The 27,688-nt window shown below is 56.9% G+C and overlaps 1 protein-coding gene across 2 annotated transcripts in view; it reads left to right on the top strand.

Annotated features, from left to right (window-relative positions):
- Positions 1–5,768: 5,768 nt before the first annotated feature.
- Positions 5,769–27,688, top strand: part of SLCO3A1 (solute carrier organic anion transporter family member 3A1) — a 59,096-nt gene continuing 37,176 nt past the window's right edge. Inside the window, exons 1-2 of one of the 2 annotated variants that reach the window (XM_056114399.1) lie at positions 5,769–5,973; positions 20,575–21,040. In XM_056114399.1, the coding sequence (XP_055970374.1) occupies positions 5,809–5,973; positions 20,575–21,040 (631 nt within the window). In that variant the 5' untranslated portion in view covers positions 5,769–5,808. The remainder of the gene's footprint in view (positions 5,974–20,574; positions 21,041–27,688) is intronic. The other variant, XM_056114400.1, reaches the window with a different exon arrangement.

Below are 27,688 nucleotides of genomic sequence, written 5' to 3'. Positions count from 1 at the left end.
GAAGTTCCACTGTTCTTTTTTGGTATTGGTTTTTCTCTTGCTTTCTGGTTTGCCCATTTTATAGCTCTGGTTCGGCTTACCAACATCACACTGGAATATGATTCTCTGCTTACCCAGATGGTAACAGATGATTCTTCCTTCTTTATATGAGAAATTTATTCCTCATCTAGTGCCCCCTGCCCTCTCCTGCCTCCTTTCCTTGCCTGTATCACTTGGAATTATGGACTATTTATTATTGGTTCTATTTTTAGTGTGTTTATTTCAAGAAACAACCGCCCAAAAACTTTCCATCTGGGAAGATACTATATTTACGATACGTGTGTGTAACTAAATTCTGTGTGTTTAGTTGCAATTGTAACAGTTTTCAGACCTACATTTTCTATGCTTGAGTATTTTTCTTCAATTAATGCATTGTTCTATGCAAACATCTCTTTAAATTTTTCCCCAAAAGTAGCTTGTGCTTTTTTTTCTTGAGCCCGAATAGAATGTATAAAGATTTCTTTCTTTGTTTCCTTTTTCTTTGCAAATTAACACCATTTTTTGCCGGCATCGTGGCATTACCTCCCGGGACCACTTACTATGTCTCACCAGTGAGTCTTGTGATGAAATCTCCACAAATCCTGTCTTCATTGGATTAGAAACTTCCATGTTTTCTCTAGATGTCTGTAGACTTTTTTGTTTGTTTGTTTTGGGGTCACAACTGGTGATGCTCAGGGGCTACTTCCGGGTCTGCACTGAGGAATCACTTCTGACAGTGCTCAGGGGACCCTACAGGGTGCGGGGGATCGAACCCAGGCTAGTCGCCTGCAATGCAAGCGCCCTCTCACTGTGTCCTCTCTCTGGCCCCAAGGTTTTAAACATCGTTTATATACAAGCAGATTTGCTAGATTATGTTTCATTGTGTTGATTCTTTTTCTTTTTTTTTTCTGGACATAGTATGCTATTTTAAATTCTACATTCAAAACTTTCCTTTTACCATGGAAACATTTTCTTTCCTTATTTTCTTTCTGCTAACAGCAACACCATGAATCATTCTGACCTCAAATTCCCACTGCCCAGGGCACCCCACAACCACTCACTGCCCCACCTGGGTTTCTCCCCTGGAGCCTCCCTGCAGAATTAGAGGCAGCACGAAGAACCAGGGTGCAGGAGCAAGGGCATCCGGCCCAGGGAGCACCTGTCTTCTCCCGGGAGGGACACACACTTCTTTCATAAGACATTTCCCAGGAACCTGAGACCTGTCTGCATGACCCAGGGCTCTTGGTGGGCCTTTTGCTGGGACGTGGCAGGAGCGTCTGGGCAGCCTTTGACTTTTATCCTCTACAGTGCTCAGGGTGGGTGGGGGGCGTCACACACAGCCCAAAGCAGCATTGGGACTGGCCCCTCGTGCCCGTCTGACAGGCTAGAGCAGGACTTGGGGGATGAAAGTGTTTCATATCTTTCACAGGGTTTGTTCTCTCTTGGACAAGGCGAGGAGTCCTGATGTCTACAAAAGCTCCTCTTGAAGTGCTTGCAAAACCGAGGTCCTGGGTTGCCATGGGAATTTCTGGCAACAGTCCACCAGTATTGCTGATGGTTGGGAGGAAGTCCTGATGTCTACAAAAGCTCCTCTTGAAGTGCTCGCAAAGCCGAGGTCCTGGGTTGCCATGGGAATTTCTGGCAACAGTCCACCAGCATTGCTGATGGTTGGGGGGGCAAGGCCTGCCCTGACCACACTGACTCATAGGCCGTCTGGGGCTCTCACTTCCTGCAGGCCGCCCAGCTGGCTGCTCACTTCCTGTGGGCTGGGTGTGGCTTCACCGGCCCCCTCCCTGTCCCCATTCTGGCAGGCAAACCAAGCCCCTGGGGGCATACAGGAGGCTCTGGGGACAGTGGCAAGAGGCTCCTGGCAGAGGCCAGGGCCAAGATGGAGGCCCAGGGGGACCTGAGAGCACAGTGGCCAGATAAGCCCTTTCAGTGCTTCCTGGAGGAGCTGATTCTTCGATTGGCTTAAACACACACACACACACACACACACACACACTTTATTAATGAGATTTTTCTTTTTGAAAGGGTGAATTTGGGACCATACCCAGCGACACTCAGGGGTTCTTCATAGTTCTCCGGGCACCCTGTGTGGTGCCAAGGATCGAACAGAATCAGCCACATGCAAGGCAAGCACCATCACCATGCTCGGGGCTGACTCCTGGCTCTGCGCTCAGGAACCACTCCTAGCAGGGCCCAGGGGACCCTATAGGACGCCGGAGATCGAACCCGGGTCTGCCACACCAGGCAAGTGCCATTCCCACTGTGCTATGGCTCTAGTCCAGTGACCATTCCGGAGTGTCCCTGGTGTGCAGCTGGAGTGAAGGTGGCCTGGCACTGTGCCCCCTCCAGGGTTGGCCACTGGCGGGGACTCTCGGCTTCTGGAAGAGGTTGCAGCCCCCTGTGGCGCTGAATGGAAGCAAGCAACAAGCAGGCAGAGAGGCAGTGGATGGGGGCATGCCTGGGGACTGCTTCCGGTCTGCATCTGCAAGTGGGCGGTGATGGTTTTGTGGCTAGTAACTTAGTTTAGGGCCTTAACTCTTACTGGTGCTCCTGAGCGTCTGTTCTAGTGGTTTCATTTTGCTCGCAGGACCATTCGTTTCCTTACTCAAGGCCTGAAACCCACCACCTGCCCCTAGAACAGCCCCAGCATCTCCCCCCAAGGCAGGAGAGGCCAGGAGGAAGCCCCAGAAGAAGTTCAGCCCAGAGGCCCCAATTGGCCAGTTGCCTGTCAAAGGCGGGTTTCAGAGGCCTTGAAGGGCAAACAAAAAGAATGGTTACTTCATGGGTACAATCTGACAGATAAAAATATAAGGAGCAAGTGACCAATCACAGAGGGCTGGACTCCCAGCTTCCTCTCCCTCCAAATGCGGGGGTGGCACCTGGACATCCCTGGCCCAAGTCAGCAGGGCCCAGAGGCCCAGCGCTTGGCTGTGAGGTGTGAATGGGATCTGGGTGAGGCCACAGCACTGTCCTCAGAGCAGGGGCTACCCCCCGGGGGCCTGCTCGCTTCATTCCTGGAGAGAGAGAAGTCGGGCAGACCTTCCTGATGCCCCAAAACACTGCCTCATCCTGGAACCCTGATGGGCGGGCAGCCCGTAGGCAGGGAGGGAGGGGCGACCACAGGGCACCCATGTCTGAGTTCTTATGGCAGACTTTGGTTATTCTTTTGGGGCCGCAAGGGGGGAGTGTTGAGCCAGAGCTTACTCATGGCTTCTGTGCTCAGAGTAAGCACAGAGGAAGAGTAAATATACTCCTGGCGGAACTGGGGGTCTTGAACAAGGGTTGACCACCTACTCGTGAGTGCCTTACGGCCGGTCTCTCCTCAGCCCCAACTGGTTAGTCTTATGGTGTTGGGTGCATAGTATTTTTCAGGGCTGCTTACTCAGCGAGTTGGGGGAAGAATTTACCTTGAATCTGGAATCCTCTCTCTTGGCTTGATCTTGCTAAAGATGGTTAAGTTTGGTTTTGTTGGTTTGGGGGCCACACCTGGCACTACTCAAGGGCTGACCTCTAGCTCTGTGCTCAGGAATCACTCATGATGGGCCTCGGGGGACCCTTTGGGCTGCCGGGGATCGAACCTGGGTCAGCTACATGCCAGGCAAATGCCATCCCCGCTGTGATCTCTCTGGTCCCAAGACCATTCTGTTGTAATATGCAATAGTGGGGACTCGGCAGGGCCCGAGCCGCTCTGGCCAGGCAGGTCACTTTAGGCCTGGAGATGGTCCCCAGGGCTAGAGCACGCATGAGTCCCAAGTTTGATCCCTGGCACTGCCTAGCACTGCCCAGATGGTCTTGCTGGGCCTGAGCACTGAGCCATCCAGATCCACTGGCCAAGTATCTCTGGAGTGGCCCCGGACTCTTCGAGCATTGCCAGGATGGAACCCCCCCACCCCTCACCCCCCATACAAGTAGCTTATTTGATTCATTTAGTTATTTGGGGGGTTGAAAATGCTGTTGTCATTTTTGGGGGGAAAAGTATTTTTTTTCTCAGCACTCCCAGAGTCTTCACTCCCCAAATGGCCCCATCACCAAGCGGGAAGCTCAGTGGGCTGCAGGAAACAGTCCCTGAGCTTCTTCCCTGAGAGCGGGACTCAGCACCAAGGGCTAATTTGCAGCCAGGTGCCCCTGGGCCAGTGACAGGAGTTGCATCCCTAAGACAGGAACATCATGAGCCAGAGTCTGACGGCTGCTGGGTGACAAAGGCATGGGTTTGGGGGGGGGGGGGGTCTGTGAGAACCAGGACTGGGGGTCCAAGGCTGCCCCTGGACAGTCAGCTCACCCTCTGGGGCCTTCTCCATAAATCAGGGCTAAGGAAGGTATCAGGGTCAGTTGCAAATGTGGGTGAAGAGTGGCCCAGGGGCTGGTCCCATCAACTCAGAAGATGTTCAGGAATATAAATAAGATAAGAATGAGGGGGCGGAGCCCCAGGACAGTGGTTGAGGGCTCCTGCCTCCCTGCACACGGAGCCCCACCAGGAGTGATCCCTGAGCCAGGAGTAAGCCCTGAGCACCACTGTGTGTGGCCCTAAAACTGCCTTCCCCCCACCCCCCAAAGATAAGAGTGCAGTGTGGGTGCCATTCTAGTTGCTTCAGTCACCGCCCTCCCCCACAGCACTGGGAAACCCCCCAACCCAGCCTTAAACTCTAAGAGGGCCCACACCAGGGAGAGAGGAACCCTCCTAGCAAAGCCGGTTCTGAGAGAGGAGTGCTGATATGCATCAAGACCTGTGGGTTCCCAGGGACTGGGTTCAGCTCAGAGAAGACCTTGACTGGGGCTCCCCAAAGGGGCTGGAAGGGAGGAAGGCGAGTCCCTCGGAAGGGGCTTGGGGTGCCAGGCTTGCCCTCCGCTGCCCTCCTTTAGATCCTCCGGCACTGAGGAAGAGTGGCCGAGGTCCTGCTGGAGGGATGGCCGAGAGTGGGTCGCTTCCACCCTGCCCCAGGCGGGCAGAAGTTTCTGGGCGCTTGCTGCTACTCGTCTAGCCCTTGCCGGCTTCACGCTCCGGCTGTGGCTGAACCGGCTCCTCCTCGCGGCAGCGGCGGCCCAGACGCTCGGTCAGGATGGCAGAGCCGCCGGCCCGGGACCGCCTGGCAGGGGCTGGCAGGGGCTGGCCGGGGTGGATGAGGCTCCCTGCCGGGGTCGCGGGCGCGGGGCATCCGCCTGGACCAGAACTCCCCTGCCCTTGGTTTCGGTTCTCATGTGTCCCCGCCTGCCCCCGGGAGGGTCCCCTGGACTCGGGCCCCGGCGCGCACGCATCCCCGGAGATGCTCCTGCCGGGCCGGTGGGTCCCTCCCGCGGCTCCCTGCTCCCGGGACCTGCCCTGGGACCCCCTGGATCCCCCGGGACCTGCGCCGGGACCTGCGCCGGGACCTGCCCCGGGACCCCCGGCACCCGCCCAGGGACTTGCCCCGGGACCCCCGGGACCCGCCCAAGGACCTGCCCAGGGACTCCCGGGGCCCGCCCGCGCCCTGCCCTGGGACCCCCGGGACCCGCCCGGGCCCTGCCCCGGCGCCCCCGGAGCCGCCCAGGCCCTGCCCCGGGCCCCCGGGCCCCGGCCCGCAGCTCCGCCCTCCGCACCACCCGGCCTCGGTTCCCCGCGCGGCGGCGGCGCCCAGGCCCGGGAGGCGGGAGCGCGGCGGCGGCGCCGGTGATTGGCACAGGCCGAGGGGGGAGGAGGAGGAGGAGGAGGAGGAGGGGGAGGAGGGGGAGGGGGAGGAGCGGCGGCGGGAGGAGGGGAGGAGGGGAGGGGAGGAGGGAGCGGCTGCGGGCAGGCCGGGGGCCAGCATGCCGGGGAAGCCGCCGGGCGCGGGCGCCGAGCCGGGGTCCGGGGCCGGGGCCGGGGCGCGGCGGCCCCCGCGGCCCGGCGCGTCCTGCTTCGCCAGCATCAAGGTCTTCCTGGTGTCCGAGTGCGCGCTGATGCTGGCGCAGGGCACGGTGGGCGCCTACCTGGTGAGTGGCCGCGTCGCCCGCCCCAGCCTCCGCGCGGGGTGGGCGGCCGGGCGGGCTGGCGGGAGGGCGGACGGGGGGAAGTCCCGCGCCTGGACGGCCGAGTCCGTGCCCGGCCGGGGTCCGAGCCCCCCGCGCCCCCACGGGGGACCCCCCAGGGGCCTGTCACGGAGCTGCCGTAATGACTCAGCACCTCCAGACGGAATATTTGGGGGGTTTTCTCGTGCCTTACCAGGCACCAGTGCAGGGGTCCCCGTCGGAGCCGGAGCCCGCCCCCGCCCCGTCCCCCAAACGCCCAGAGCGGCCTCTGCAGACGGGGCGCTGGCCGGGACAGTGCGCTGGGCAAGCCACAGGCTCGGGTGGGGGTCAGTGAGCAAGCTTGATGCAGCCCTGCCGGCCGGGTTCCGGCCTCCGGGTGAGCCCCTATCTGCCTCCTTCCCAGCCTGGGGTTCTGCGGACGGGTGGCGAGGGGCAGGGGTGCCGGCTCCGACCATCCGTCATCGCCCCTGCCAGAGTCCCTGGCACCGGGGCACGAGGTGGTGCACTCAGTGATCTGATGGTGAGAGGCAGGGCGGGTCAAACTCAGCCCGGGTCTGGGGTGACAGCCTTATCGGGCGCCTGAGAATGGAATGTTTCGCTGGCTCCTTTGGAGGGAGGACGGGGCTTGAGTCCCAGGCCTTCACCCCTGACTGGGCTCTGCCCAGCCCTGGCAGCAGCACCACGTTTTTCTCTCCTGCTGATACTGTTGCCCTATCACAGTGACAGAATTAAGATGTAGGATCCAGGAGGATGGGGTGTGTGTGTGGTGATGGGGGGACAGGAGGCACTTAGGACCCCTTGGACGTTATCACCTCAGACAGGCGCCTTGCTGCAGGTCTGTGGAAAAGGGCCCTGGCCAGCCCCGTTGCCCAGCACCAGCCAGTCTGACCCCGTAGAGCACATTGTTTGCACGGGCATAGCCCCTGCAGTGACCCCCCCTCCCCAGGGCCAGCGGAGCAGGCAGTTCTCCCATGGTCAGGGAAGAGGTACAGGGCTGGACAGGGGTGGTGCCAGGTGCCCAGAAGTGGAATTGATTCAGAACTGGAAACGTAGAGGGGGGAGCAGCCTCGGATTGGGTCATCCTGGTGTGTCCAGCCTGGGTAGAAGGAAAACCCTGAGGGGTGGGGTGGCAGGAGTTGGCGAGTGTGAGGACAGGTGGGCAGATGGAATTCCCCCACAGTGAGGCAACCCGGGCCCAGGGCCCTGCCTGGCCACCTCAGCTCGCCTGTGCCCACGAGCCCTCACCAGTGTTCATAGGCACGGCTGCACTCCGGGACCTTGGGGGTGAGGGGGTGCAGTGGCCTTGTGCAACTGCCCTATGAGAATGAGAAGGGCACCCGTGTAGGATTGTGGGGAGACTGGCTGTTCCTCCTGGGACTCTCAGTGCCCTCGGGACACAGCCGCTGCCAAGTGTTCCCAGAGAAGGCGAAGGGGGTCTGATGCCTTTGTGTCCAGTGCCCTGTAAGATGCCCACAGCAGGGAGAGCACGGTTCGCCCCTGACTCTGGGCTGCACCGGGCCCTGGTGCCAGGACTACGTTTTTCTCTCTTAAAAATACTGGTGTTCTTTCAGGTGCATTTGTGGGGACAGTGGACGAAGGAAGAGTAGGGTCTGGGAGGATGGTGTGGGGCGGGGCGGCACAGGGTGCTTAGGACACTGCAGACAGGTGCCTTCCTCAGATGCAGATGTGCCACGTGGGGAGTTGCCAGCATTTGGAGGCGCGACTTTGCAAAGCAGTGTTTGGGCGGGGGAGGCTGTGTGTGTGCATGTGTGTACACGTGTGTGTGTGTGTGTGTGGAGTGCGTGCTCACGTGGTGTGTGTTCCTACCTACAGCGACTCTCAGGGGACGTCCCCAGTTGTTCCCCTCATGGGGGGGACCAGCCAGTTTTGGCCTGGGGTGTTCTCTCCAGGGAATTGGGGGCTGGGGGGGGGGCGCTGATCCCGGCGCACAAAGTGGGCCAGTGTGCTGTGAGCCACTGAGGGCTCTGGAACCAGCCACCCCAGCAAATGTTGGCACTAACAGCTCAGCCCGCCTGGCTGCCTCAGGAATCCGGCGTTCTGGGTCAAGGGGATGGACCCTCTCATTTGATCAGCATCGGGTGCCCAGTCCAGGATGCGGTCTCCTTTGCCCCTTCTCAGTTCTGTGCTTTGGGGCGGTGGCTCTGACTGGCTGACCTACTTCAAGGATGTAGCATCTGCTCACGCCCCAGACTGTTTGGAGAAGGCACGGGCCAGAGGATGTGCGCGGAAAGGCCTCGCGCTTGCGCCTTCTGAGTCCTCTGGGCACCCCCTTCCCCAGGAAGTGGCGAGCTGAGCAGATAAGGATGTGGACAGCCAACGAAAGCTCTGTCCCCAGCTCTGCCGCGGCGCGAGGCAGCCAAGCGTGTGTTTGACTTTCCCCGGCAAGCCAACTTCAAAAGCGTTCAGGGCAGGTCGCACAGGCCGACCCCTGATCCCCGACCCCCAAACCCGGGTGGGTGTTTTCCTCTTTAGGGTTCATGCAAAAGCCAAGTGAGTGGGCCGCGGGAGGCAGGCTCAGGGGTCAGGTGAGGTCACGGCCCACGTTTTCCCTCTTCCAGGCCTGCGAGGAACGAGAGGGAACGGCCCAGGCCAGCTGCAGGTTTGTGCCTTTCAAAGCCGTGTTACTGTCATTTAAAAGCTGGATTTTTGCAGTTAACCCAGAAGTATGACAGCTAAGAGAGATTTTTTTTTTAAAGTCCCTGTCAAATTGGTCTGATGACTCAGGCAACTGTATTTTACTTAATCAAATCATTTTACACACTTCTGGTTACTCAAGGTGACAGACTCACGGCTGTAGGACCCAGGGAGTGGGCAGGAACTCAGAATGGTGGGAGCCCTTCCGAGGGTTCTGCTCATCTGGGATGGAGAGAGTGCAGGGGCGGGATGTCCCCGCCACCAGCTATGTCGGCACCCCTGGGCAGCCCACTGACCTCAGGACTGGAGTGCCAGCCCCACACTCAGATGCCTGTGGGTCCCGGGGACAGGCACTGGGACTCTGGGTGTCATCAGATGAGAGTGGCCTGGAGTGTGGGCAGCGTCACAGAGCACTGACTTAGAGTAGGGGACTGGATGCAGCACTGACAGAGGTGTCTGTCACTGGGGAATGGGAAGTTTAACCCTCTGGGCCGGTTGACTGAGAACTACCAGGATGTGACTCCCCTGGACCCTCTGAGAGTGGGAGTCCCCCACCCTAAAAATGGCAAAGGAAGGAGAGAAGAGGGAAGGAGGGAGAGGGGAGAAAGCTTGGCTAGTGATAATTTTTGAGCAAAAATAAATTTGTTTTGTGTTTTAAGTCACACCCAGTGATGCTCAGGTCTGACTCCTGGCTTTGTGCTCAGGGATCAATCCTTCCAGGGCTCAGAGGACTATAGGGGATGCTGAGGATTGAACCCCAGGTTCGCCGTGTACAAGGCAAGAGCCTTCCCTGCTGGACTATTGCTCTGTCCCCAGAGAAAAAAATCTTGAAAAAAAAAGTGGTTTTTGGGACACACCTGTGAACACTCGACTTACTCCTGGCTCTATGCTCAGGGATCACTCCTGGAGATGCTCGGGGACCATGTGGGGTGCCGGGGATGGAACCCAGGTTGACCGTGCGTAAGGCCAGTGCCCTCCCCATTGTGCTCCACCCCCCACACCCCACAGCTTTGATAGTGAGCCCACTCAGCCATGGACTTAGCACCCAGTCTTTTCCTCTGGGCCCTGGGCCCCAGATGCCTCTGGTTCTCAGCACTCCAGCCCTGAAATTGAACTGTGCTTCTTTGTAGCTGAGTTACAGTAGAGGCAGGGAGGGTCGCCGAACAGGTGGACCAACTTCGCCATCACTGTGGATTCCTTCTGGGAACCTGAGGGCGCTTGTGTTGTCTGAGAGGTGGAGTTGCTCTAATCTGCCGTTGAATTCAGGGGCCGGAGAGAAAGCGCAGTGGGTAGGGCTCTTTCCTAGAGTACTGTTTGATCTTGACCTGGGTTTGATCCTCAGCACCAACGGGAGTAATCCTGGAGCACAGAGCCAGGAGGAAGCCCCGAGAACCAGATGTGGCTCCAGAAGAAACCAGACAAGATGTTGGGGGCAGGGGGCAGCCCCCAGGAGTGTGTATGTGTCTCATGTGTGAGGCCCTGCATTTGATTCCTGGCCCCACATCCACGGTTAAAGCTCCAACTCCTTGGTTGTGTTCGGTTTTGTTTCTTACGTCACACCCAAGCAGGCCTCAGAACTTTCCTGGCTCTATGCTCAGGGCTTCTACCTGGTGGGGATCGGGACCCTATAGGGTACTGGGGATCAAACCTGTTTTTACCACAGGTAAGGCAAGTGCCCTCCTGACCCCAAACTCCATCCCCTTGGAGTTGGACAGACAGTGTCTCCAGGAAGGCACTTGCTTTGCATGCAGCTGACCCCTGAGACCCTCCAGGAGTGATACCCTAGCATAGAGCGAGGAGTCATTCCTGAGCACCACAAGGCACGACTCACAACCAAAAGAAAAAAACAAACATTTTTAAAAATTATATCAAATTAAAAACTCCAAACATTTTTGGAGCTGCCCCCAGTGCCCCATTCAGCCCCACGTCCGTGCTGTGGCTTTACCTCAGTTCACCTCTGTTTTTCATCTTGTTTAATTAACTTGTTTAATTGACTTCGTTGTGGGAGGACACCCCCAGTGGCGCTCAGGGCTTCCTCCTGGCTCTGCACTCGGGGGTCACTCCCGGTGGGGCCCGGGCAACCACATGCAGTGCTGGGGATTGATTGAACCCAGGCCGGCCATGTGCCAGGCGAGCATCCTCCCTGCCACGCTGTCACTCAGGCCCCAAGTGACTTTATTTTCAAAATTACGGTTCAAGTGACACGGTTATGCTAGTGTTAATTTTTAACTCAGTTCCCAGTTGACTCTACGGTTTTAATTAGACAGTGTGGTTAGAGTAACATATTGATTATGGATTGCTGCACACAAACCCCCAACGCTGCCCCCACCCAAAGTCTTCAGGATCCTCCGTCCCCCTCTCTGTGTCATCTCTAAGTCTTTATTTTTCCTTAACCCAGGTCACCCGGGCACCTCGCTCCTGGCCTGGCTTTGCAGGTGGGACGCTTCTGGGATGTCAGGTTTGCCATTCTGGCTGTAATCGCTCCTGGCGCTTAAGGGACCAAGACCCGCAGCCCCCACATGGGAGAGGGGAGGGGAGGGGGGAGGGGCAGGATGGTACCCCCAGAGCCCCCTGGGAGTGCCTGGTTCTGCTGAGCATCCTGGCAGGCCAGAAGTCGGTCAGATATTTCCTGTAAACACAGAATCAGCCAGTCGTCTTGGGGGCTCCCACTATCTCTCAATCTGACCATCCCCTGCACTCAGGGGCCCAGGTTGAAGCAGGGTCAGAATACTTGACTTGGGGTCAGAGCACTTGGCTTCGTGCTTTAAGTCTGCTGGGGGTTGCCCCCGTGTGTCTCTGCCAGGGGCAGACAGGGTCCAGGATGCCTGTAGCGAGTTCAGTCTCCTGGTCCCCCACACCCCAGGGCTGGGGATGGTGAGGCCGGCCCTCTCCTTCCTGGCCCGCGGCTGGCCCTGCCTTTCCGGATGGCAGGGCTGAAGGACAGGAGGGGGGGGACCCATGGACATATGTCGACCACAGATGCTGCCCCCCAGGCCACCATGTGCAGGCCGAGGTCTCAGCGCACCTGGGCAGCAGGAGGGCTGGACCCCACGCCTTACCCCTGCCCAATCACCTGCAGTGCTGGGGGCCTATCCTCCCCCTCCCTCCTTCCCCTTCCCTCCTAGCCCACTGCCCACGTTGCTGCCTGTGGTAGCAGGTTCTAACTTCCCTGGCACATAGCCCTTTGGGACCGGTTCCCAGGTCACGAAGCTGCCCCCCAGGCCACTCTTGACACCCCTTCTCGGACACCCCAAAGCCACGGGGTCCTCTACTGGCTGTGTGGGGTGGGGCCCCCTTCCCCTTGGGGCCCTGGCCACCTCTGTCCCCTGCTCGTCTGGCCTGCTTGTCCCCGGTGCCCTTCTTCCCTGTGCTGGGTGCTGCCTGCAAAGGGGCCTTTCGTTTGTCCCCGCTGGCTTGGGGGTCCGAGAGTCGCCCGGGCCCCTAGAGCCACTCGCATCACTTCTTGGGAAGCCCAAGACTGCAGAGGGGGGGCCGCGGGCAAGGTGGACCGGGAGCCCCCAGCCCCTCTGAGGGCCGCTGCTTCCCTGCGCCTCTTCATTTCCGCTTGCTTTGTGTGACCTCGTGTCATGGTAGCCTCTCCCCCATGTCCCCCACCTGTCCACCCCGGAGAAGCCTGGCCCTCCCACTGGGCCGGGTTCCAGATCCCTGCGCCTTCCAGTGTGTGCTGAGGGGGGTGTGCGAGAGTGCACACTTGGGAATCGTGTGTGCGCTCATACATGTGTGTACGTGTGTGTGCACACGCGTGTTCACGCTGCCCCCTCTTGGGCCCTGACTTGTCCTGGGTCCTCCCTCCTGTGAGCCTGTCTGCGGCCGTCAGGGAGGCTTGCAGCTCCCCCTCAGGAAGCACTTGAGTGTAGACCCTGCTGGACTCCCTGGGACCCACCCGAGCTTTGCCCGAATGACTGAGTCAGGCCTGGGGTCAGCGGTGGCTCAGCCTCGGGGCCACCCCCCACAGCCAGCCCGGCAGGTTCACACGGATCTGGGAGGCTTCTTGGACCCTCAGAGCCAGTGAGGGATGGTGTCAAGCTGGCCTGTGAGGTGGAAGGTGCCGAGGTAGACCCCAGAAAAGATCCTTCTCACCTTTGGCCAGGGCAGATCCCAAGGAAGACCCTGCCTGGGGGTCCCTGTGCGGGAGTGGACAGATTGGAAGTGCGTGGGTACACATCGGGACTGGGCGCCTGTCCCAGCCAGCAGTGCAGGGCGTGGCACTCTTCCGGGTTGGGCTCCGTCTCCCCACCCTGAGCTTTGAGGCGGGCACCAGTTCTCCCCTGAGCTGAGGTCAGAAAAGGGCTTATCGTGCCAGATTTTTTTTTTTTTCAGTTTTAACCCTATAGTGTGGCCTTGGGTGTATCTGTCTGGTTCCCGTAGAGGCTGGTGGCAGAGCGAGCTGTGCCCACACACAGGAAATGTGTGCAAACAGAAAGCGTGCGTGGAGCTGGGGCGGAGGCTGGAAGCGGGGCCCCTCCTGTTTGGAGAAACAATTGTTGGGGGGCTGTGGGGGTGATCGTTGGGGCCCCCTCTACAGCTGACCTCTGTGCAGGTCTTGGTTACAAAGCTGGAGGAGAGGTGTGTGATGGGGTCATTCGAGGTGACCTCGCCTCACCTGCCCCTGTGGGTACCACACTGAGCGCCAGCCGTCCAGAGCGTTCTGGCTGGGGGCTGTTTGTCTCCCTGTGAAACAAAACATCCTGCTTCTCTCCGAGTCGCAAGGGGCCGGCGAGGGGAAAGGGAGTGAAGGTCTGTGAGGGTCTCTGGTGCGTCATGGAAGGGGCCACAGAAACCACAGGACTAGGCATACGGGCGCTGTGCCCGTGAGGCACCGTGCTGCCGTTTTCCCAGGAGGAGCCAGGCCTGAGTGTTGGCGCCTTGGCCCCGGAGGCATGGGAAGGTGGGTGGGGGAGGTGAACGTGCCGAGTAGCCCCTACGCCCCAGCTAGCTGGACATCTTGGCCCCCTGCTCGGTCCTGGATGTCAGGATTCCAATCCAGCCGGAACACTGGCCTGGGGTTTTGCTTTTATTAGCAGAGGGAAGGGAGTGGAAGTTGAGGCCAGCCTCGCTGGGCCTGGAGACACTGAGCAGCGCCCCATCCCTCACTCTGAGTGCCCAGTGCCCCTTGCCGGCCTCCAGAGCTCTCATGGTCCCCTGGTCCTGCCAGCCCTGGGACACGAGAGCCCGTGCTGTGAGACGCTCGTTGTCCAGCTCACATCTTCAACAAACGATCATTGTTGCAAGCTCGAGTGGGCAGGCGCCTTGTCCAGATGCCTCTCACGAGGTCTCACTGGCCTTCGACAGACAACCGTCCTGGGACTTGGCCGGGCAGTGTGTCTGCCGGGTCAGGGCTTCTGACTGTGCCCCTTGGTTTTAAGTGTCGTCGTCTGGCTGAATAAATGGGGACAGCAGACGGGGCCACTGTTGCCTTTTTTTCTATACCTGAACTCCTGCCCACACTCACTGACAGTTGGAAAGGGGGCTCCTGAGACCCCAAGAGAGTGTGCAGACAGGCGCCCGGTGTCCCTCCAGCCCTGCACAGGCCCCAGAGCACAGGGACGTCGCCCCCAAAGCACTGATGCAAAATTCATGCAGAAGAAGTGAGCGCCCAGCCCTATTGGCTCTTCACGAGGTCCCCAGAGACCCCCAGTGACATTCCATTGCTGTCTTCTCAGTGGAGAGTGTTCCTTACTCAGGGTCACACAAGGGGCCCCGAGTCCTACAGAATGGCAAGCCCCAAGCCCCAAGCTGATGCCCCAAGCTCTGGATCCCCCCATTACTAGCTCACGTCTCCTCCCCCTTTCCCCCGACCCCCCGGGAACCCATCCCGCTGGGGTTCTGCCGTCAGCTACACTGAATGAGAATCTCATTTCCTTCTGCTCCTTCTGCCTTGGCCCGGGTCATCTCCTGTCCCTGTTGGCTTCCGTGACCCGATTTATGCCCTGGTCTTTGAGACAGCTTTATTGATCGGAGGCATCACGTTTAATTCCGAGGTGGAAGAATGTTTCCGCCTTCCATTTGTCTGCTGGCCGCATCAAGAGCCATTCAGTATTTTAACTCTCGTGGCACAAAGGCTGTGGAAGGGCAGGCAGCCGGGGCCTGGAAATGTGAGTTTTACTTTTATTTTCCTAACCGGGTGCTGGCCCGTGCTTGGGACCGAGAACCGTTGTAGATATGTCACGGGTCTGGTCGGCAGTGACCGGGGTTCCTGATGGTGTGTGTGTGTGCCATGGGGTGAACCTGCAGAGTTGGGGTCCTGCTCTGGGGAAAGGGGTGCTGGCCTATGCAGGGGAGCCCCTGGCCAGGCGCACCCCCTCCCATTCCTGATGAAGGAGAAGGAAGGAGAAAGCTCAGCCTGCACTTGAAGTCTGGGCTCGGGGGTGCACACACCCCTGCACAGGGGGTGGCCATGCCGCCTTGTCTGCCCTCTTAGCAAAAGGCCCCTTCTCCAATGGTTCTTGCTTGACCTTGGCTGTCACACAGCTCTGCTTGCTGTACCTCATTTCCTGGGGGTCTTTTTGGGTTCAGGCACTTGCTTTGTTGATCTTTTGTTCTCTCTCTCTCTCTCTCTCTCTCTCTCTCTCTCTCTCTCTCTCTCTCCTCTCTCTCTCTCTCTCTTTCCCTCTCAGCACCATCTGCATTTTCCACTTGGAAGTGCATTAGTTACTATGGAGACAGTGATGTCATTATTGGGCTGAAGGTTAGTAATAGCCACAGGGACGGCCTCAAGGCTCATTCCTTCAGGCTGTGACCTCTGCCCCCCCCTCCTTGGGAAAGGACAGGCATGATGCCCACAGAACTGGAATCCCAGTCCTAGGGCCTCCAGCGGGATGCATGTGCATGTAACAAAAGTTGGCATTTACAGGGTTGTTTTTAGTGTGTAAACGGAGATGCCCCAGGAAAAGGGGGAAAAAAATGGAAAAGTCCTGAGGGAAGAAAAAACGGTCAGGGGCTTCCTGTTATTCCTCTTGAAAATTTCCTACTAGGCTGGAGAGACCGTCTGTCGGAGAGCCTGCTTGGCACACTGCTGGTCTGGGTTTGATCTCCAGCACCCCATACATACCTCCTCCCACCCACCCACCCCCAAGCCAATCCAGAAATAAGCTCTGAGCACCACCGAGATGGGCCCAAAAAATAAACCGCCCCGCCCCCCCGCAAATGTTTTTTGTTTGTTTTGGGTTTTTTTGTTTGTATTTTTACTTTTCATTGAATGAGTCAACCTTGCCTTCCCCTGGCTGCCAGCGAGGGGATGGGGGGTGGAAGGCTGTCCCAAGCGGCCTTGAACACTTGCGTCCCGTCCCCGAGTTTGCCAAGGGACACACGAGGAGGGGGATGCAGGCAACTGGGGCCACCCCTGCTGAGGTCGGGTTGGGGCTCCCCTCCCCTCCCTCCTCCCTCCTTTTCCCTTCCCCCTGGGCCTTCTCCCGTTCCTTTCCCCTTCCCTCTCCCCTCCCCCTCCTCCCCCTTCCATCTCACCTGTTCTCTCACCTGTCTCTCTGTGCGTCTCTCAGGGACCGTCCCCCCCCCCCCGCCCCCGTTTTAGCTCAGTGTCTGCCTTTGAACTGTGGCACCACAGTTTGTATTGTTCACCTCGTCTGTGTCCCAGTCCAACGCTATCCTCCGTATTGGATTGTCACTGTCACTGTCCTCCCGTTGTTCATCGATTTGCTCCAGCGGGCATCAGTAACGTCTCCATTGTGAGACTTGTTGTTACTGTTTTTGGTTTATCGAATATGTCACAGGGAGCTTGCCAGGCTCTGTGGTGCGGGTGGGGATATTCTCGGTAGCTTGCTGGGCTCTCTGAGAGGGACGGAGGAATCGAACCCGGGTCGGCCGCATGTAAGGCAAACTCCCTACCCACTGTGCAATTGCTCGATATTGGATTATTTGCTTCCCTGTTAACCAACCGCGGGTGGACCTCTGGGCTGTATGGGGAAGGGGACTTTGTGTTGACGTATCTGCAGGGCTGGGATTCGGTGCCCCAAACTCTGTCTGCAGCCCCTGCGTTCGGGGTCATCACGGATTAGGCTGTGACATGCAGCTCCGTGAGGTCACGGGTTTCCAATGTTCTTGAGCAGCTGCGGGGCGTTCCAGCAGAGGGTCACAGGGGTGGGGTTCTGGCCAGATTATATTTCTCTCCTTCTGAAGAACTCCCAGCTGTTTTCCCGCTGTGGCTGTCATCTCCTGTCTTCCTCCCATCCTGTGTGGGGCTCGGGGGCCCACCTGAAAGCAGGTATTTCCCGATTGTCTGTCAAGCCAGGAGGCGGGGTACCCTGTGGCTTTCAGGTGCCTTTGTCCGAAGACAACGAAGCTGAGCCGCTTTCCAAGGGGTCTCGAGACATCTGCGTGCCTTCTTCGGCGAGAGGCCTTGCAGATGAGTTAGTGGTCCCTGGTGAACACTGGGTTGCTTGTCGTTTTGTTGTTGGTCCATGAGACTGGTAGAGAGGGCGCTCGAGTCGCCTTTGCCCGTTAGGAGTTCCTACCCAGTTGCTCTGCTGCAGGCCAGAAGGACACGAACACCCCGGAACATTCCTGGCTGGAATTTGCTTCGTTCTCTTCCTGTCCTTATCCTTATCATTCTTGCTTTCTCTCTTGGTGCCCTGTGTTCCGTTGACCCATGCAGTTGGTTTCTCAGGACTTACTCTTGGCTCTAAGCCCAAGGATAATTCCTGGCAGACTCGGGGGACCCTAGGGGTACCGGGGATCGGACCTGGGTCAGTCACTTGCAAGGCAAACGCCTGCCTGGTGTCCTCTCTCTCCTGCCCCTCTATCTTATTCTTTCCTAACTTGTTTTATATCTCCTGTCTCCTTTGCTGTTGCATGTTAAACATAGGGCTGTTTCATCTTTCATGTCTCATTGTAATCAGGTGTCCCACAATGTTTCTAGTTGTTTTTTTAGTGCTTGTGTCTCCATTGGTAATCTTAAGTCATCAGTGTTAACTTCCTGTGAAATGTGGGGGCATTGCTTCAACTCACCTCCGAGCCCCCCGAGCTCACCCGCTACCTGCTACCTTACACCTGTTGTCTGTCCATGTTTTGAATCCAAGACTAAGGTATTCTTTTTATTTTTTTAATCAATTAATTTTTATTAAATTAGATCACCTTGAGATATACAGTTACAAAGTTGTTCATGATTGGGTTTCAGTGTTCTAACACCCATCCCTTCCCCAGTGCACGTTTCCCACCACCAATGTCCAAGGAGTTTCCCTCCTACCAACCTAACACTTTTCTTCTCTCTCTCTGTGTCTCTCTCTCCCTCTCTCTCTCTCCCCGTCTCTCTTTCCCTCTCTCTCCCTCTCTCCCTGTTTTTCTCCTTTTCTCTCTCTCCCTCTCTCCCTGTCTTTCTACCTGTCTCTGTCTCTGTCTCTGTCTCTGTCTCTGTCTCTCTCTCTCTCTCTCTCTCTCTCTCTCTCTCTCTGTCCTTTTGGCATTATGGTTTGCATTGCATGTCCTAAAAGGTTCTCATGTTTGTCCCTTTACCTACTTTCAGCACTCAGTACAACATTAAGGTACTATTGTTGTGTGTGATCTCTGCCTTTCAAGGAAAGAGGGAAAGGTTCATGAAACCCAATCATGAACAACTTTGTAACTGTATATCTCAAGGTGATGCAATTTAATAAAAATTAATTGATAAAAATAAAAACAACTTCATACTTAACCTATCTATTTAGTTGTTGGGGTCTTGATTTATTTGCTTGTTTTGGAGTGGGAGGCCTTACGAGGGATACTCAAGGGGCTCAGACCAGCTCTCAGTGGGACTTGACTTTGCCATGTGGCCAGATGGTTAGTGCTCAGGCCTGGAGGTGCAGAGTTCTCAGCGGTGCTGGGAGTCGCCAGGGCTACGCCTGGAGGTGACCTCATGGGACCAGGGATGGAAGTGGTGGGCACTGCAGCCTCTTGAGCCCCCTCCCCAGACCCGGGTTTGACTTTTTCAGGTCCTCTTTTCCCCTTAGGACATTTGCATCTGTTTGAGTTGCTGCACTCATCACCCATGAGAAGGAATTCCTTTTGGCGAACGTCTTATCCATCCGCCAGGAATTCTCCCAGTCATTCTTTCACTGGAAGACTCCCAGAGCTTTCAGGCCTTTATGGTTTCTGATAGAAGTTTTCTCACGAGCTGTTTGCCTTAGGTCAGACCCCTCATGTGTGTTGAACTTCTGTAGATTTTCACGCAGATTGTGGCCGTTTTGTCTGCTGGTGAGTGGACGGTCCTCTTCATGCCTCTGTTCCGTCGTCCATCACTTAAGCTTCTTGACTATCTACTACACTCATGGTTTGCAATACACTGTGGGCTTGGGAGCTCTTATTCTTTCTTTCTTTCTTTCTTTCTTTCTTTCTTTCTTTCTTTCTTTCTTTCTCCCTTCCTTCCTTTCTTTCTTTCTTTCTTTCTCCTTCCTTCCTTCCTTCCTTCCTTTCTTTCTTTCTTTCTTTCTTTGTTCATTTCTTTCTTTCTCTCTGTGCCTTTTCTCTCTACTTTCCCTGTGTGGCCCTCTTCCCCTATCTTGTGGTGTGGTGGACAGTGCTGCTGTCCCTCGGGGGTGTCCACTCTCCTTCCTAGACCCGCACTCACACACTCTCCGTCTAAGCTCACAGCTCCGAGTCTTTAAATGGCTTTTTCATGACCATTGCACTAGCCAACTGCAGACTCCATTTGCTGCCATGACTTTGTCCTCATCCTCTTCCTCTTCATCCCGATTCTCTGGGTTGGACCCTCGTCATATCATCGTTTGACCCTGTGGACCTGTGTCAGCTCCGTGGCCACATACAGAGCTGCTCTGCTCGGTGCCGTCGTTGCCTTGTGAGCGTGTGGAGTGTTTGGAGTGTCACACGGAGCAGTGTGTGTTTTGGCGTTCTCCATTTGAACCAGATGCCAGGAAGCCACTGAATTCCCATTGCTCTTAAAGTTTCCTTGATAAGAGACTCAGCCCCACATAAACTGTTGACGGGAAGAAGGTGTGCAGTGGCGTGAGAAGGTGCCTGTCTCAGGCTATTCACGACCATCAGCTGGAGCTGATGAACCTTCCAAGTAATGACTTTCAGGCTCAGGGACAAAGTGGAAAGAAATTCTATTAATTGTACCCAGCAGGGCTGGAGAATCTGTTTTCCATGATGGGCTGATGAGCCTTGCGGGGAGGGGCGATGAGAGAATCAATGAGGAGATTTCTAAGGAGGAAGCGATTCCATCCAGAGATTCATTTTGGGATTTTTTTTTTTTGGCTTTGTGACTTTTGGGTAATGCTTAGGGCTTACCCCTGGCTCTGCACTCAGGGATCACTCCTGGAGGTGCTTGGGGACTGTATGGGCTGCTGGGGATCAATCCGGGTTGGCTGCGTGTAAGGCAAACACCCTCTCCACTGTACTATCATTCTGGTTCCTCTTTTTTTTTTTAAAGATGAGAATGAGAGGGCCAGAAAGATGGTTCAGTGAGTAGGGCATCTGCCTTGAACATGGCTCACCCGATGTTCAATATTCAGCTGCTGAGTGTGTGTGTGTGTGTGTGTGTGTGTGTGTGGTGGAGGGAGCTTCTCAGAAGTGAGCATGTCCATTGACAGAGGTGAATCAGCTCTCAGGAGCCCCAGGCATCAACACGCATCCTCCTACCTGCCCATTGCTGTCCCAAGATGCCTAGAATGAGCCTCACCAATGAGGCCGGAGCATAGGAGAGCGGGGAGGGCATTTGCCCTGCATGCTGCCAACCTGGGTTCGATCCCTGGCATCCCTTAGGGCCCCCTGAGCACAGAGCCAGGAGTCAGTCCCGAGCACTGTCAGGTGTGCTTCCCAGTATTAAAAGTCTTACTTAGCTTTGAGCAACTGCCCCCGCCCGCCCTGAGCATGACCTGGTGCCACTGCAGACCCCCGGGTGGTCACTGAGGTGTCCTTTGTGTCCCTCCCCTTTTGCAGGTGAGTGTCCTGACCACGCTGGAGCGCAGGTTCAACCTGCAGAGCACTGATGTGGGCGTGATCGCCAGCAGCTTTGAGATCGGGAACCTGGCGCTCATCCTATTCGTCAGCTACTTTGGGGCGCGTGGGCACCGGCCACGCCTCATTGGCTGCGGCGGCATCGTCATGGCCCTGGGTGCACTACTGTCGGCGTTGCCCGAGTTCCTGACGCACCAGTACAAGTACGAGGCTGGCGAGATCCGCTGGGGCGCCGAGGGCCGTGATGTGTGTGCCGCCAACGGCTCTGGCGGCGACCCCGGGCCCGACCCGGACCTCATCTGCCGCAGCCGCACAGCCACCAACATGATGTACCTGCTGCTGATCGGGGCCCAGGTGCTCCTGGGCATCGGTGCCACGCCCGTACAGCCGCTGGGCGTCTCCTACATCGACGACCACGTGCACCGGAAGGACTCCTCGCTCTACATAGGTGAGGGCCGCTCGCAGGCAGTCCCCCTGGCACCAGGCCTCGGCGCGTCCCCTGACTCGCGGGTCCCCCGCCCCCAGAGGTGGAAGTGGGGTCCTCTTTCCAGCGAGTTCCGGCTGTGTCTGGGTCCCCCTTGTCTGTGTTGTGTAGGCCCTGGGCTCTCAGAGGGCCTCCGAGTTTTCCTGGGGGTGTTGGGGGGCAGGAGGATAATTCTTGGAAATCCTGTTTCTGATGGTGGCACCATTGGCAGGCGTTTTCCTGCCCAGAGAAAGACGCTGGGTGTTCTGGCGCTCCTGGGGGTTTTGGGTCCTGGGGTTCCTTTGGGAGACTGTACCCTGGGTGTTCGCGGTCAGGGCAAGGAATGGGGTGCATGGGAGTTTTGGATATGGCTTTGCACTGTTTCAGCTCTGGGGGCCACGTGGGTTGGCAGACGCTGGTGGGACTCCAAAGAGTCCATGTAGGTCGGGGCTCATGGAGCTGTATCACCCCGTAGGCTGACACTGCTCAGGGCTCTGTGCTGCCTGCCCGAGGGTTGGGCATGTGTCACTCATGGAGGAGAAGCAATTGGCATCCACACCAACATGTGTCCATACACGTGCACACATGAACATGCACGCACATACTTGAACGCAACATACACATGTGTCCACATGTATGCACATGCTCTGAACACACGCGCACACGTCGTCATGCATGTGGGCCCAGCGTGTCTGTCAGGGTCCTGAGTAATAGCCGCCAGGTGGTTGGGACTTAACCCCAGCCCCTGGGTGCTGCGTGTCAGGCAGGTGGCCATGGCCTGCCAAGGGCTTATGCCTGGGTGCAGGGAACAAGGATGTGAGAATGGGGGTTTGGGGAACAGCCTGAGGTCTGACGTCAAGTCGCCGTAAAGCCGAAACTCTGGGTCAGCCCTGGACCCCCGCGCTCCACCACCCGAAGAGCTGTTCCTTCCATGCCTTTGGCCTCACCCCGACTCTCCAGCGCCTCATACCCCAGCTGCTGCACGACCCTGAGGCTGTGAGGGTTAGCCTGGGGACAGGCAGACTGGGGGAAGGACTGTCCAGCACCCACCTGGCTGTGGCAGGGCGGCCCAGAATTTTAGGGACTAGAATGTTGCTGCTCCCTGAGGAGCCTCTGCATGTCCAGCAGGAAGCTTTGGGGTGAAAGGTCAGACCCCTCTGAGAGTGACCCCCCCTCCGCTCCCCCTCCCACCTCTCCTCTCCTCTTCCTGTCCTCCCTGCTCCCTCTGGGGATGGAATTTTCCATCCCTTCCTTCCGGCTGACCACAGGGCCCTGGACCATACTCAGCAGATTTTTCTGGGCTGGCACAAATAGGAGAATCCAAACTTTTTGGGGCTTTTTTCCCCCTCATTCTGTTTCGGTTTTGCTCTAAAAGCAAAAACAGTTTTAAAAACATCCTTGGATCAGGAGTAGAATCTGAACTCTCAGAGACAAAATTTTCCATACATCCTTACTGGGAAAAAAGGGGGGGGGAAATGAATGTAGGACCAAAAAAAGGGGGGGCTGGGGTTGGGGGCAGTTACTACTAGCCAAGGAAACCATCTCAGGACGCCCGTGGACTTGGCCGACTTCTGGCGGGCAGAACGTTAAGGAGGGCATGCTAGGGACCCACCCCTCCAGGCACCCTTTGCAGCTCCTGAGGCGAATTTCCCTGCGTCTGCCCAAGCCAGGTGCAGGTTCCCTGCAGAACTTCTCCCTACCCCAGCCCCTGCCGGGGCTTGGTTAATGGCATCTGCAGAGGGAATTCGGGCTCCCCAGCACGGGGCCTCATTAACCCAGCAAGAACCTAATAGGTTCTCAGATTGTGTGTGGACAATCACTCGGAGCCCTTGGAAGCCCGTGGTGGGCTGGTGTCTATTATTAGACCCGAGTCCTGTCACCTCCCCGGCCTGTGTCCCTGCTGCCCCAGGGGCTGGCCCTCCTGAGCCAGTGGAGTTCACAGTCAGACCTGCGGTTCCGGGCCCGGATGTCGCCTGCATGCCCGCGCCTTTGTTTGTGGTTCTGCTGTTACGCCGGTCTTGTCACTCGCTGAGAATTGAGGATCCATCCCCTGTCACAAAGGAAGGAGGCACCAGGGAGGGGACAGCGGGCCTGTGGAGCTTTGAGTCCTGCCCCTACCTCCCCCCTCCCCCCCGCCCCGGGCGTACTAACATGGCAAACGTCTCTTCTCTTGCTCCTCACTGCTCTGGTACACGTGAAAAGCTGGGCTGGGGGTCCTAGTGCCTTGCTTGCCTGGGTTCCACATCTTTCTACCCTGGGCTCCGTCCATCCTTGGTAGGAGTGCACCTCAAGGGCGCGATGCTTGGGGCGGGAGGGACGTGACCCGTCTTGTGGCTCTGGGCACCGTTCCTTCTGCAGCTGGGACCTGCAGGCTGTGCTTCCCGGTCACGGGGGCTTTGCTGTGGCTCAGGTGTCCAGGGCCTGGCTTCTCCCTGAGAATCTTCCAAACATCCGTCAGAAGAAGCGTTGTTTCCCCCACCATCCCCACGGCCTGAGAGAGCGCAGAGGGCTGGGAGCCTTATCTTACATGTGACCAACCTGGGTTCAACCCTCGACACCCCAAGAATGATCCCTGAGTTTAAAACCCAGAGTAAGCCCGGAGCACCAAAACCCAAGAAATGGGTTTCACAGACTCCAAAGCCAGTTCGGTCAACCCATAGGCCACGGGGTCCAGCAGTCATGAACTGGCCAATAACAACTGGGGTGGCCGGCCCAGACCATCTTGGTCCAGCCGGCCTAGTCTCTTGTGCTTATCAGAACCAACTTCCTAATCGCAACTGGGGCAGGGCTGCTCGGAACCAGCAGGCAGACAGCCATGACCCGGGCTGCTGAGGAAGAGATGAGGGCAAGTGGAGGTCCAGCATTGATAACCAGCTTCCCGAGGTGCCTACGTTGCTGATGGGTCTGAGCTGTTGGAATAGAATGGCCAGGGATGGCCAGTGTCCACAGAAGCTTTGTGATGCCTGCAGCTGTCCCCGGGGTCTGTCTCCTGAGAGCTTGTGGGCCTCTGGCCCTCACCCACCCAAAGCTGATGCCTGATGGGCAGAAATGGGAGCCAGTCAGCGCCACTTGACTTTGGCAGCTCCAGAACCTTTCAGAACGGAAGTAGCTGGGGAGGGAGCCCGCGTAGCTGGGAAACAGCCCCCGCGCAGGTGACCCTAAGTTCATCCCCGGCCTTCCTGCTCCCCTGAGCCCCCCCGTGGTGGCTTGCTGCTAAGGAAGAATGAAATCTTAGTGCCAGGCAGAAAACCCAAAGCACCAGATTTCCCATGGGCTTCATTTCCCAAGTGTCGGACGCCACGTGGGCCAGGGCCCCGTTGCTGGGACACGGCGTCTCCAGTTGGTGGCAGGGGCCATGCCACAGAATGTGGGAGCTGCAGCACTGAATGTGGGGACTATGTCTGGGGGGGGGGCTCGCCACTGAGGGGGTAGTTACGTCTATGAAGGTGGGGGTCGTGCCCGGCAGGTGGGGAGTCGGGTCTGTGGAGATGTGCCTCGGGGGGGCCATTTCCAGAGATTCTTGACCCAGCAAGGCAGATAGCTCAGTGGTCGGGCCCAGCCACGTGGTGCTGGGCCCTGGACTGAGCTGGGGGGCTTCACCTGCAGTTTCAGGCATCCCCCTTAAGACCTCACGCACGGAAAGCTTCAGCCCTTGGCTCTGGCTCTCCACTCAACCTTTACTTTCTTGCATGGGAGCGTGGCCCAGAGTCAGAGGGATAGTTTTGGGGGTGTGTCCGTGCCATCGGTTAACCTGTGATGGGCAGCATGTCCCCCGCATGCCCTCCCTTGCCCTAAGGCCCAAACCTGCTGTCTGTGGACACCACCCCCCTGTGAGAGACAGAACAGGGCTGTCGCCTGGGTTTCTTGCCTCAAGCATTAAATTCAGATTAAACCTTCAGGGCCAGGGGCCAACCCCGGGTCAGAGCTTAGCATGCAAGAGTCCTGGGTTCCACAGCACCAGCACCACTAGGGGGGGGGGGGTGGCTCCAAACCCATAAAAGAAGGAGAATACTGAGGTTTCTCCCATGCTCTCTCTCGGCCCAGAGGAGGGACGCACAGTAACAAGGAAATCGAGTCATGACCTCTCCAGGACTCCCTTCCCTCTCCCGACCTGCTTTGCTTCTAACTCGGTGGTTGGATCCGGAGAGGCTGAGATTTACTGAGTCCAGGAGACGCCAGCCGGGAACCAGAGCACCAGAGCCGACTTGGACATGTTTTTTTTTAAATCCCTTTCTTCCGTGTATTTGTGAGTCGGTTTCAGGAGATTGTGCATCTACGGGTAATTCTGTTTCAGACTGACACTGTCTCCGTGGCCTCCGACCCTAATCAGCCTCGTCAGCCCATGCTCTGAAGGTTCTGCCTTCCAGAACCTGGCCCTCCCTGACTCCTGTTCCCACCCTGCCTTGCTTAGTTAAGCGCTCTTGGTTTGGGGGTCACGCCCAGCAGTGCTCAGGGGGCCACAGCCCAAGGCTCCCTCCTGCAGCTCCCAGGGCTTCCTCCCTGCCTCCTCCTTTTTCCTTGCCTCCTCCCCTCTCTGCTCCCCCCTTAAGGTAATTCTTGGGGGCTAATTTTTGTTTTGTTTTGACTTTTTGGGGTCACATCTGGCGAGGCTGAGGGGTTACTACTGGCCCTGTGCTCAGGAATTACTCCTGGCAGGGCTTGGGAGAGCCCCCCACAGGGTGCTGGGGATCAAACTTGGTCAGCGGCATGCCAGGCAAATGCCCTCCCTGCTGCTGTCCTATCACTCCGGCCCCTCTTTTGTTTGTTTGTTTTTAACCTGTTTTTTCATCTCTTCCTACTGGGAACATCCTTCTCCACACTCTTGTTTGGGGCCATCCCTGGTGGTGACCAGGGCTACGCCTGGCTCTGTTCCAACAGAGTCATTCCTGGCACTGCCTTGGGGGACCCTTTACCCCCTGTACTCACTCTGGCCCTGATACTTTTATCAGTTTGTTTTGGGGCCACACCCAGCGATGCTCCTGACTCTGCACTCAGGAATTATTCCGGGTGATGCTTGGGGGATCTGGTGGGATGCTGGGAATTGAACCTAGGTTGTCCACCTGCAAGCCAAGCACCCTTCCCACTGTCCTATCAGGTCCCGGGCCCTGATTTTTTTTATAAAGTAGTTCACAATATTTGATTACATTTAATATTCGAACACCAGTCTCACCACCATTATACCTTCCAATCACCATATTTGGGATGTTTCCATCCCGAACCCCAACCCCTGCCCCAAAGCAGAACCAAAGTAATTTGTTTTGTATTGTTTGTTGTGAATAAACCACTGAAAATGCTCCCAAAAACTTTCTTTAGAGGAGACTGTGTGAAGATTGTTGTATTTCACCCAGAGGCCATTAGACCCTTCTATAAGAGATTACTAATAGGATGTTAAGGGCTGAGCTTTGTGTATAAATATATATACATATGTGTGTGTATGTGTATATATATATATATATATATATATTTCCCTTTAAGATTGGTTGCCTTCTGCTTTAAACCCCATCAAATGTGGTGTACTACTTTTGAAGTATGAGTGGTGTGAGGTATGAGATGTTCAGGGATAGGTTTACTCATGGGTGAGGCTCGGCCCGAGCGTATGGAGAATGGCCATGAGCTTGGCGGCGGTTGAGTTCTGGAGGTTTTCGGCTGCCGGGGCTGGGTTCCTTGGGGCAGGGAGGGGCCTCACACGCCCCGCTCCAGGGTGCCCTGAATGAAACAGCCTAGCGCGGGGTCCAGTGGCATAGACCCTGATTTTTTTTTATTAGTGAAACACCATGAGGTACAGTTATAGATTTACAAATTTTTGTGCTTGGGTTTCAGTTATACAATGATCAAGTACCCATCCCTCCACCAGTGCCCATCCTCCACTACCACGGGTCCCAGCATCCCTCCCACCTCCTCCCGTCCCCCCATCCCACCCTGCCTCTGTGGCAGGGCATTCCCTTTTGTTCTCTCTCTCCTTTTGGGTGCTGTGGTTTGCAAAAGAGGCTTTGAGTGGCAATCATGTTCGGTCTATAGTCTACTTTCAGCATGCTTCTCCCATCCTAGGAGGATCCTCCCAACACCCTTTATTTGGTGCTCCCTTCTCTATCTGAGCTTCCTTTTCCCCTAGCATATGTGGCTGGCCTCCAAGTCATGGAGCAAAATTCCTGGTACTAATCTCGGCCACTCCTGGGTGTTAGTCTACCATTTTGTTACTTTATGTTCCCCGGATTTCTTAACAGTGCACCCATTATAGGAATAAGCAATTTCAAGGAATAGGGCAGCTGGTGGAGTAAGAACAGAGCTGGGATGAGGCTAACAGGAGGGATGTGATATTTGCGTCCACCTGGGTTTGTTCTAAGTGACCTGGATAGCGCGCTCGTTCTCTTGGACTCACTGACTACTGTGCTGTGAGCTCATTGTACAGAAGCAGAAGCAAAGGTGCCAGGTGGTCCATGCTGGGACCTTCCCAGAGTCCCACCACTGGGCAGTGGCAGAGCAAAGACTTGGCGGGGTTGGGCCAGAGCCAGAGAACAGTAGTGAGGGCACAGGCCTTGCACACCGCTGACCTGGAGTCCATCCCCGGCATCCCCTAAGGTCCCCGAGCACTGCCAGGAGTGACCCCTGAGCACAGAGCCAGGTGTAAGCCCT

The sequence above is a fragment of the Sorex fumeus genome, unplaced genomic scaffold (assembly GCF_029834395.1).
Source record: "Sorex fumeus unplaced genomic scaffold, SorFum_2.1 ptg000024l, whole genome shotgun sequence".
NCBI lineage: Eukaryota > Metazoa > Chordata > Mammalia > Eulipotyphla > Soricidae > Sorex > Sorex fumeus.
Note: the sequence above shows the minus strand (reverse complement) of the source record. Positions and strands in the feature narration are given on the sequence as shown.